Here is an 11,647-nt window from a genome sequence, read left to right as displayed (position 1 = left end):
CCATGATGGAGGGGGTGGAAGGGCCAAATTTAAGTGGCATGGGGGGGTGCCAAACTGAAGAGTTGCCTGGGGCAGCAGATTGTGTTGAGTGGCCTCTGCTTGGAACTGAGGGATAGATACATTAATCACATATTTCTCAGTGTTTACGACAGATGGGCAAGAAAGCTCTCCAGGATCCTAACATGCTCAGCCTTTCTATATAAGCAATCTGACTATAAAATGCATATTTGTATAGAGAGGGAAGATAGGGAATACCAAGCTTAAATTCCTGCAACATATCGCAGCTTGGTTGTATATATAGGGTGAAATTCCAGGGTATGTCTACCCTGCAGTTACAAACCCACCACTGACCCATGCTAGCTGCCTCTGGTTTGCAAAGCTTGGGCTAAGGGGCTGTGTAGACATTTGGGCTTGGGCTGGAGCTCAGGCTCTAGGACCCTGCAAGGTGGGAAGGTCCCAGAGCTCAGGCTACTGCCAAGCCTGAATGTCTACACGGCAATTAAACAGCCCCTTAACCCAAGCCAAAGTCAGCTGGCATGGGCCAACCACGAGTGTCTAGTTGCAGAAGACATACCCCAGTCTCCGTGAAACCAATGAGAGTTTTGCCATTGATTTCAATGGGGGACAGAATATCACAACTAATCTTTAGTAGACAGCTCAATACAACATACACAATAGGACAGATTCATATTTTCTTCCAGAACCAATTTTTGCCTTTATTAAAATGCAATATTTGAAAGCTTTAAAAAAATAACCTTAGATACCAATTGAGCAGAGACAGTCTGTCTCTTTATCTTTTTTTTCTCAACAATATAAACATTAAGATTCATGTGAAAGAAAAAAGAAAACAGTAGATGCTAAACTCTACTTTTCATAGACTAGACCACTATTCTGAATGCCTTTTTCAGTCAAAGCTCCCACTGATATCACTGAGAGCTTTGTGAAAGAGCTGAGTAAGGCCATCAAGACTGGAACAATACTAAGAAAACTTGATAACTTTATCCTATCCCAGTTTTTAGACCCAGGACCTTAGTTATTTCCGGTTGATAAAGATGTACCAGGGTTCTGTGCCCTAAGAGGTTTTTCACAATTGGCCATTTTTTATTATCACTTTGGCTATGCTGCTAAAGTTTTCATTGCTCTTGTTAAATTATGAAATATGTTCAATGGTCCAATGTGCACCTTTGTTCCATCAGTTCAGAGGCCACCTTTGAGTTCCGCAGATTATAGATCATATAAAGTTAGATGTGTCTACACTGGACAGGTTTTAAACAAGAATATAGCAGTCAAAGTAGGTTTTTTGTGTGCATTATTTGGAGCTCGGAGAAGAGAGTACAGGAACATCTCATCAATACATACCTCCATATTTTAATAACTGCTTGGACTTCCTGGTGAAATTTTAAATGACTGTTAATGACTCTGATGCAGTTGGAAATGTTTTGCCAAGAGGAATTATTTGTATATTAAGGTGTTTTGGTATCACTGGTGAATGCTAAAGGCAGCCTTAAGAAATCATCTGTTCATAAATTAAAGCAGTTATATTTATACAGGGTCCTTCTCAAATAAGGTATTGGATGGGGTCTAAACACCAGACTCACTTTACAGCAGATTTAAATGCATACTGCCTTATTCCTTCCATAAATCTGAATGCAGTGTTTTCCCTTATATTATTTATATAATGATGGGTAAGGTGAACGTTCAGATTTTGCAGATTTTATTCAAATTTTTATGTACCTCTCTGGAAACTCCTGTGGCAATGAGACAAATTACCATTCCCATATTCCATACAAATTAGGCACTGCAGTCCCACTTTTTAATGAATATATATACTTTTTTATGTGGTGATATATTCTGATTAATTGTGATGACAAATATGTTCATATTTTTACCAAATGTAAATCAGATACCTCCTGGCCATATCTTCCTGTTACCTACCAATTTGCAGTATTGAAATGTTCTATCTGGAAACACTTTACCATCCCTAAAAAGTGATACTCTCCACACACACACACACAATCTTGAATTGTGTATATGTTGGCATCACTTCTGAAAGTATTTTACATTTATGCACAATCTTGTCCCACTAAAGACAATGGAAGTTTTATCAGGGACATGAATGGGCTTTGGATTAGGCCCCAAAATGAGTGGAATTTCTGAAATGCCAGGCAATGATAGTAGGAAAAATGTGACATTCTGTACAAGGTGGCAAAAGATTACTCTGAGGGAGAACCCGATTTAAGTCAATGGGGGTCTTTTCCTCAACTTCAATGGGCTTTAGATCAGGACATCAATGCCTGGACACTCACATGTTCATGAATACTCTCATTTTCATAGTGTTTCTGCATTGTCTCTCATTTTGGGTCAGATGCCGCATTCCATGCAAACTCAAAATTCCCATTGAGGTCAGTGGGTATTTTAGATGCACAAGGAATGCAGGACTGGGAGCTTTACTGACAGTCTGTGTAAAAGCTCTTCCACTAAGAAGACCATACACTCTCTTATTCATTAGATTTTTTGTGTGACTGCATTGGCTCTTACTTCACAATGGTAAAATCCCACTACCAAGGCCTCAATTCAAAGCCCACTGAAGTCAGCAGGATCCATTGACTTCAATGGGTTTTAGATTAGATTCTAAGGGTGAAGTCAGTGGGACTTTTGCCATTGACTTAAATGGAGGTCAGGATTTTACTCTAAGTATTTTATTTATAAAACGCACAGGTTATTTCTAGCTAATGCAGACTACCTTTAGGATTCTGCCAGGCAAAGCTAACCCACCAGTTTCTGTGACTCCAAAAAGCTTAACTTTGCATATAATTATAACTAATTAAAGAGAGCGTGTGAGCGTCATAGTTTGAAAACCCAACCGTGAAAAAAATCCAGCTAATATATTAACTTTTATTATGTAATGCAACATAATAAATAAATCTATGAATTCATACGACCTGTACAAAAAGACATAAAAGTTAGATACCAGCTATTTGGATGGAATATTTGCTAAACAGATGATTTATAATTATATACACATTTGTGGAGTTAAGGAAAAAACATATGATACCTTTAACACAACAGAAGACTTGAAAAATAGACACAATTAAAAACAAGGGGTCTTATCTCCAGCTAATAAAGTAGTTATGTCTAAGGAAGGCATCCCTTCGGTTTTTAATAAAGTGGATATTATCAATCATGTTAATTAAAGTTGAAGAACAAATGGGAGCTTTCCTGCAGGGCAAAGCTGTTTTGAAGAGATATGCTGGACTGATCACTTTTAACCCTGATAAGCACTTTTTTAGTATTATAATCTGCACTACATGTCCAATTAACATACAGCTTCTTAGCTTTCAGTAGGGTAGTCTTCATTATGATCACTGACTGAGAGTAAATATCTTGGTGAACCATCCAACCCCACTACATGTAGAAGAGAAATAAAGTCAATCACTTATCAATAATAATAATAATAATAATCTTTCTCCAGAAAATTGAATAAATTATGTCTATAGTGTCCAAAAGAACAAAAATATGTATAACCAAATATGTCAATATACAGTTCTTTGGCAGCAACACGCTAACTCTTGATTGAAGTCTGAAATCAAAATCTCCTAAATTATAGACCCAGTTGCCAGTCTTTTAAAAAGAAAAGAAAATCCACTTCTCCCACGAATCCAATAAGTCCAGTAAATGAAATCTGAATAAATCTCGCAGGCAGCTTTAGACTGTAACATTAAGCATAGATATTTATGGTCTGCTTTAAGTCTTAATCCAAATATACTGTATTTAAACACACAAAATTCTGTGAAACTTCATAGTAGTTCAGATAGGGCCAAAATCCATAAATAGAATCCATATTCACCCATGAGAAACCAATAAAGAAACATCAATCCCAATGATGATAAAATGATCTTCAAATAGCAGAGGCAATGACTGGTCCACACCTGGATGGATGTCACAGGGAAGTTGACTTTTACAGAGGGAAGACCAGAAACCCAGAAAATGTAGAGTACTGCCATCCACCAACCAGATTACCTTTCTCTAGTTTCAGGTAAACCTTATCCTCCTTGTCTAGATAGAGCAGGACTCCATTAGTTGCAGCTTCACGAGTGACATCTTTGTCCCCAGCAAAGGCAGAAATTACTGGTTTTCCATTTAGCATTAAATTAACCTACAAGAAAAAAACCCACTGAAAAGTTGTAGTTAACAGAGAAGCATCTGATGATATCAAGTATCTAAAGGGTGGTGGGGCCTGGTTAAAATCCCATTGTACAGCATGTATACTTTATTTCCTTTCAAATGAATAATTAAGGTTAGTATGATTATTTGCTCTTTTGTCAAGTGTATTATTGTTTATGTGCCTATTGCAAGCTCATTGGAGTCAATGGGATGCTGTCAATGGACTTCAATGGGCTCTGGCTCAGATAATATGCTAGTTCCTCTAGGTAATGTGGACTTTCAATTCATGATTATGTACAGGCTTTATTTTTTAAAGGTCTATAGGAGCTCCCTATCCACTGATAATGATCTGGCAAGGTGACGCTGTAAGACACTTGCATCACCTTAGCCCTCTTTGCATGCCTGGATTGCATAGGTCATTTAGATATCTAACTGCATGTACATATCAGTAGAGGAGACAGATTTTCAAAGTATTTAGGTACACAAAGATGCAGATGATGGGATTTTTCTAGTGGGATTTTTCAAAAGCCCTAAGTAGGTTAGGCATCTAACTCCCACTGTAATCACAATATATGGCTCTTCGATTTTTGATTGCAATTTGGTTTTAAAATCTAGAACAAATCATCATCTTCATATGCCGCTCCACTGTATTTCAGTATTGATTCTATTCAAACCTTTGTCATTCACAAATGCCTAGGCTTCTGAACCTACGCAGATGCAAAGGTGGTCAGAAAATGAGGGAGAAAACACAAATATTTTCTAACTTTTAAATAAATTGGTGAAATGTATTTTTTGCCAAAAATTAGAACATTTCTTAGAAGCCTTAACCGTAATGCAGTCACAGAGGGAGAGACTATGAAATCGTTGTTCATATTAAGTATTCCCTCGTGGTGAGTACTCCCATTAATTTTAATAGGAGCACTTGTAGAGTAAGGCAGCAGAATCTGGCCCTTAATTGGGATTTGCTTATCTTGGAAATCCACTTAATCAGATGTCTCCAGGGAACCAATTTCACTCTAATGATACTTAATGGCACTAACAGATGTTTCAGGGACGTGGTAATTCCAGTTATGTGGGAAGCCTTCCGGTAATTTAGTGGTGTTCAAGTCTGTGTGGGTCTGAGACTCAAAATGGTTTACTCTGTTGGCGCCGCTGCAATAGCATCCAGTCCCTCCTTAGCTGTGATACATGCAAAAAGTGCATGAGGGGTTTGATCACTGCCTGTTCCCTGCTACTATCTTACTCCTTGGGCACCAGCTCCCATGTTGGGCATCTCACTGGTGTCCTTGTCACAGTACTGGAGAAATAGTAGGTTTAGTCCCTATCCCATTGGAGATAATGCGTCCTTCCAATTATTTGGACTTTTAACGTGAAGGGCTTATTAAAGTTCAACAGTTGCCTTGGATGCCCGCGTTATTACTGGCTTAAGAATGAAAGGCCATTTACCAGTACAACCTGATTGAAAGGGTCTAATTAAATAGAGCTAAAAAAGCAGCTATGCAAAAGATGCAAACTTTGGACCTGTACTACTCATACTTACATTGGTATATGTCCACTGGATTTAATGGAGCAATTCCTGATCTAAACCCATGGAAGTGAGAGGAGAATCAGGCCCTATCCATGTAAATATCATGACATTATTTTAAAGTGATAAAACAGAGATATTTTCAAAAGTGACTAGTGATTTGGGGTACCTTTGCTTTGGGTTGTGCTGTTTGAGACACCTTAAAAAGGGATCTAATTTTCAGAGAGTGGGAGAGTTTCAAGGGGTCTCAGGTTGGGCATCCAAAAATTGGGGCACTCAAAATCTCTAGGCACTTTTGAAAATCTTGGCTTCAGAAATTACTCCTAAATATATAATTTTGTTGTGTTTCACAGTTGCAGGCCTGAAACCCACAGTTCTGAGATTTTAGCCCATATACATGAAAAAACATGAAACTATGAACTGAAACTCCATGGGAAACCATGCCGCAATTGGCCCTGCATTGTCCCATAACAAAATTTACATCTTATCTCTTCCTTTGCCAACAGGTGTGTTAAACACATAGACCATTAATGGCACAGTGATTCTAGAACACATTTAATCTTCCATCAAATACACATTTAATAGGGTAGAAAGAACAAAAGTATGAGCTAAATATATAGCCTTTAAATAGATTATGGATGAAATCCTGACCCCACTGACGTCAATGGGAGTTTTGCCATTGACTTCAGTGGGGGCCAAGATTTCACTCCATATCTTTAGGATGAAATTCACTTGTGATACAGAGGATTCTTGCACCAGTCTGCTCCATTGAATCCTGCACAGGGAATGTATAGGCAGTCTACAGGCAGAGCAACCACCCAAAGGTGCCCGTGCATCATATACATGCTGCAGAAAGGTCTCCCCGCTCTCGCATAGGCCAGTACAGAAGGCCATGTTCAGGGAAGACCAGAGTTAGAAAAGAGGCAGATTAAAGAGAAACCACAGATCATGTTTTCCATGGATCCAGTGGTCTCAATGAAAGCTTCAGTCACTATTCCAGCCCTGGCATATCAGCTCTGCGATGAGAGACTGCACTGTAGCCCCACAGTCTGACCCTGGGGTGAATTTCACTCTTTAGGAGTTTAGCTCGCGGCTTAATGGGAGGACGCTCAGGACCCTAGAGGTTGGTTCTCGGGGCTGGTGTGTATGTCAGACTATGAGCTCAACATTGCTATTGAACTGCAAAGAAAAGTATAGTTTTCTGTGTTTTTCCAACATAGCACAGTAAAATAACTGCAAACCTCTCTAAGACAGTCACCACCACCACCATCATCACTGAAGATTTATAATATCATAGTCGTGGCCCAGTGAAGTTAACTTAAATAGTCCTGGCCCACAGTAAGGCCATTTTTTAAACAGCTACCAGGTGTCATCATGTGGTTTCTAGAAGTTCATGTTAGAAAAAATTACCAAAAATGAAGATGACTTATTTATCCAGAATGTGTCCCCAGAAACCTAGACATCATTACAATGGATTTCACCTAGTTTCTAACTAGCAATATAAGATTCTTATGAGGGATTCACTCAATTGAATTAAATTAAATTAAAAAGTGTATTTTAGTCATGGGTGACCTTTATATTTATTATTTTAAACAGTCTAGCCCAGATCTTCATCTGGTGTGAATGAACAGAGCAATGGAGCTATGGGGGTTTACATCAGCTGAGGATCTGGCCCTACATTTCTATATCCATTAATTTCAGATGTATACACTATACTGTATAATTAAGGAATGTTATACAATAAAGTCACTGGGTTTTTTAATGAACCAAAAAATGCTCTTTTTATGTGAACTGTGTGTAATAATATTTTGTTGTCACCATTTTAGTCTCATTCTAGAAGGCAAACAATTTACATATACGTTTCTCATATTAAATCAACATACCTGGATTGTTTGACTCTGATAGACTTTAATTACATGAAAACTGAAACTGTAAATTCCTTTTCTTGGTGCTACAAAGACAGACTCCAATGTGAAAAAATTGCCCACATTTACTAGGATCTACAAATAAAAATACATAATGGGAATTAATACAATTATTGAATATAAAAGATCAAGGCATCCAATCACATTTTCTCCATCTAACTGCATGACTTACAGAATTCTGTTTTTATTCCTATATTCACGGACATTAAAATATGGCATTTAAAATTATGGGTTGGTTTCATTTGTAAGTCATATTTATCAGTATAACTTAAGTAAAAATCAACTGGCATAGAAATACGTGTCCAACTTGGCTGCCTGTAGATATCTCCAAATATTAGACTATCTGTGGGTACAGTTAATATTAGGGGGATGGCATATCTTCCCATTAGTCCCACAATACCTTCTCAAAACACCAATAATTCCCGGAATAACATATTAGCATTGGCCAATCAGTACTGGTCAAGGCAATGCCATCATCCCTGAAAGTATCAAGCTATGAGGCAGTACGTATATGAATGACATAATTCATGACATTGGGGTGAAGGTGGATTGAGTTGCCAAAATACCTGACCTACCTATTTTAAACAACCCTGGATTTACAAATATGTGCTATTTCTCTTTTCTGTTGTATCTCTAACTGAAAACACTCTTCTAACAACTTAGACTTTCTTAAATGGCTAAAGGCAAGTAACCAAGGAGAAGACATTAAACAATTACAGCCTTCACATTTTAAATATCTTCTATAATGAAGTGTCATCCTTCTTCTGAATTATTTATCCTTTATTTTAATTTATATTTTCAAGATCTCTTAAAGAAACAGACTTCTCAAATAATGGGAATAACCAGGAAGTTTGCTTAATTCTAGCATTCTAAATTAAACTATGTGAGGTATCTTGATATGATATAGTAAGGAAAATAACTCTCAATCTCAATTATTTTGGATCTGCTCTAGCACAAGGCTGGTAGATGAAACAGGAATGCAGATGTGTGTGTATTCATAGGTATGACTGAGATGAAAATAGTAGTATTACAAGTTGTGGATTTTAGAGGGGAAAAAATCATTTGAAATTTTGTGAACTAATTCCCAAGAATTAATGAAACAATGTTGAAACTTTGGGTGCATCAGCTGCATCTGAGAAAACACCTTTTAAACCTCTCCCTGACTTTCCTTTCACTTAAAAAGGGCTAACTCTCAGATGCTTTGCACATTTCCAAGTCTCCTACACATCCCCATAGGTCTTCCTGTATCCTGAAAAGATTATTGACAATGTGGTGAATAAAACTCAAGAATTCCAGGCACATTTTGTCTTTACTTTAGTGCAGAAAAGCCTAGTTATTGCCCATCTCTAGGCTGAGTATAGGAGTCTCTGGACCTTAAAAAGTGTAATTTAGTAGGATCAATTAACCAAGCAGCTAATCATTCCAAGAAGCTAACTAGGTTTCATTAACTATTTTATATACTATCCAAGGGCTGAAATAAGTCTTTCTGGTTACAGAGTAGGAAAGGCAGCTCACAAGACTTAAAGTAAATTTCTGAGTGGAGTTGACTTCACATAATGACTATGTCTATCTCAGCTATATTTATCATTTATCCTAAGACACTTATTTAAATTGTGTGTGCTCAGATTTCTGTGAAGGAGACCTCCCTTCTTATTTATAACTGACATGAAGGTTCTAGAAGAACAGCATGATCTCTTTTAAATCAAAAACCTCACAGTGTTTTGTGTTAGTTTCTGGTTTTTAATTTAAGAGGAATTTTTTTCAAATATGATTTTATTTTGTCTGCAAAGACTGCTCATCCACTGAGGTTATGTATTTGGCGGGGGGGGGGGGTCATTAGGGTTGTAAAATATTTAAAAATTCAGACAAATGATTTTAAATATTGTAGGGATGCAACTAAGATGTGATGGGTATTTTAGAAAACTATATATGTGTCCTGTGTTTTCAGTATTAACTAAATGTAATCCATACAAATGATACATTATTGGCACTGATTTTCCTTTCCACCTTCTCTACTGCACATGTGTATTCTGAAATAAGGGGACCCAAAAGCTACTCTGTTAGGGGTGTTATTGAAACTGTAGGTAGGCTGCAAACCTCAAGGGAGCTCCCAGTCTTCTTGAATACTCCCCTCTGGCTTTACAGTGCTAAATGAAACGATGTTTAATAAACTTAACTGAAATACCACAGGATCATAACATTTGAAGAGCGTCCACATCAACAGTGCGAGCTGAAGGCTTTTTAAAAATGTAAATAAAGTCTCGGTTCCCCCCTCAGCTAGCTGAAAACCTGCTGCTTGTCTACATTGCCCTCAGTCGAGCCTTGAGATACACGCAACTTTTTAAAAGTACTTGAAGGCTCAATGCGAATTAGTCTTGGCTGCTGCTTTGGACTTCAGAGCAAAGCAAAAATACTCCTGCCTGGTCTGTGCCGGGCTGGCATTTAAATGAAGACAATCTTGATCGGGTGAGATGACTAAAGTATCAGACTCCAGGGAGTGCCGGAGACCCAGAAAGTGCGGGTCTGAAATACACAGCAACGGCCAAGCCTGCCGTCGGAGTAACTTTCCTGACGCTCACTTTCAGCGGGGACCCTGGATTTGAACAAGCTCGCAGCTTTGCTCGCACCTGTTGATGAGCCCCTTTATTAGCCGCCGTCTAGATCCCGGCTGGCTCGCAAATCCCCTGGCCAGGGAAGTGGGTGCATCCTGAAGCAATGCCTCCTTAACACTTGGGCAAACACGGGTTCCCTAACGCCTCGCCTGCTTGTGTGGGATCGATTCAAACCACGCACGCCCCGAAAACACGGTGCTGGGGGGGGGGGGTTCTTTACCTGGTCGAAGTAGATGATCCGGGTTTTGTTGCTCATCTCCGAGGGCTCGTGGTTGGTGCTCCTCACGGCCGAGAAGGCGACCTTCGAGTTCGCCGCCCGCACCGAGATGCCCAAGGGAGAGGAGGAGGCGCCCTTGGCATCGGCGGCCGGGTTGGAGTCACAAACCACCAGGCATTTCCCTTCCAGGACGATGGGCTCGGTGTCGTTCTGCGCCCAGACCGGGAGGCTGGGGAGAGCCAGGGCCAGCATCACGGTCGGGACCACGGCCAGCGCCCTGGTTGAAGCGCCCATGTTCAGCACCGTCGGCAGGCAGCGCAGCCTGGCTCGGAGCGCCCCAGCCTCTCCGTCCACCTCTCCGCAAGCCCGGCAGCGGCGGGGGGAACCAGCGCCCGCCGCCGCTTCCCCACGCGCGGGTCCAGCAAGGCTGGGGGGGAAAGTCAAAGTCTTCCCCGCTGCCTTTTTAAAAGCAACAAAAAACCCCAACCCCAAACCTTTGTCCTTTAACGGTCGCCTGAAAATACCCCACCAAAGCAAACAAACACCATCCCCGCTTCCCAGCGCCCCCCCGTTTGGCTTCCCCACCTCCACATGTAAAAAAAAAAAAAAAAAAAAAGCAACCCGAAGGTGAATTATTGATGAGCGAGAAAAGCGCGAGAGATCACGAAGAAATAGAAACATTTGCCGTGGCCATGATTCCCTCTGTCCGACCCTGCTCGCCCCCTCTGGGGCTGCTGGGGGCGGAACGGGGCTGCTGATTCCAGAGGCGGGCGCTCACCCCCGACGCTGGCCCAGATTCGGTGCCTGATATCACCGCCGGGGCGCTCGCAGAGCGGAGTTTTCTCTCTCTCTCTCTCTCTTTGCCACACTTCCCAGAAGAGCTATGTCATAATAAACCTGCCCAGCTATCACCTATCGGAACTGCGAGATTACAGTAATACATGAGCCACACACACACACTTGTCCCAGACCTAACTTCTTCCAAGAGACTATAAAGCTTACGGGAAAACAATAAACATTTTACACCCCTTGAATACGTGCAACGTATTTTTATTATTAATTAATTATTATTGTTTTCAAAGGGAGAAAGGGAAACTATTGACCTCAAAGACAATGAAAAGCTTCCTGGAATACAACTTCCAAAGAAGGGAGGGATCCGCCAGGACCATGGTCAAATGATGCCGTGAAAGTGCAATGGGTCAGG

General features: G+C 40.1%; 1 protein-coding gene across 1 annotated transcript; it reads right to left on the bottom strand.

Annotated features, from left to right (window-relative positions):
- Positions 1-2,875: 2,875 nt before the first annotated feature.
- On the bottom strand, positions 2,876-11,300 carry CBLN4 (cerebellin 4 precursor). Its single transcript, XM_048820528.2, has 3 exons — positions 10,447-11,300; positions 7,573-7,689; positions 2,876-4,156 (listed from the first exon to the last, which is right to left on the bottom strand). Exons 1-3 carry the CDS (start codon positions 11,122-11,124, stop codon positions 3,959-3,961), a joined length of 993 nt encoding a protein of 330 aa, XP_048676485.2. The 5' UTR covers positions 11,125-11,300; the 3' UTR covers positions 2,876-3,958.
- Between the last annotated feature and the right edge of the window lie 347 nt (positions 11,301-11,647).

This window comes from Caretta caretta, chromosome 13 (assembly GCF_965140235.1).
Source record: "Caretta caretta isolate rCarCar2 chromosome 13, rCarCar1.hap1, whole genome shotgun sequence".
NCBI classification, from domain to species: domain Eukaryota; kingdom Metazoa; phylum Chordata; order Testudines; family Cheloniidae; genus Caretta; species Caretta caretta.
Note: the sequence above shows the minus strand (reverse complement) of the source record. Positions and strands in the feature narration are given on the sequence as shown.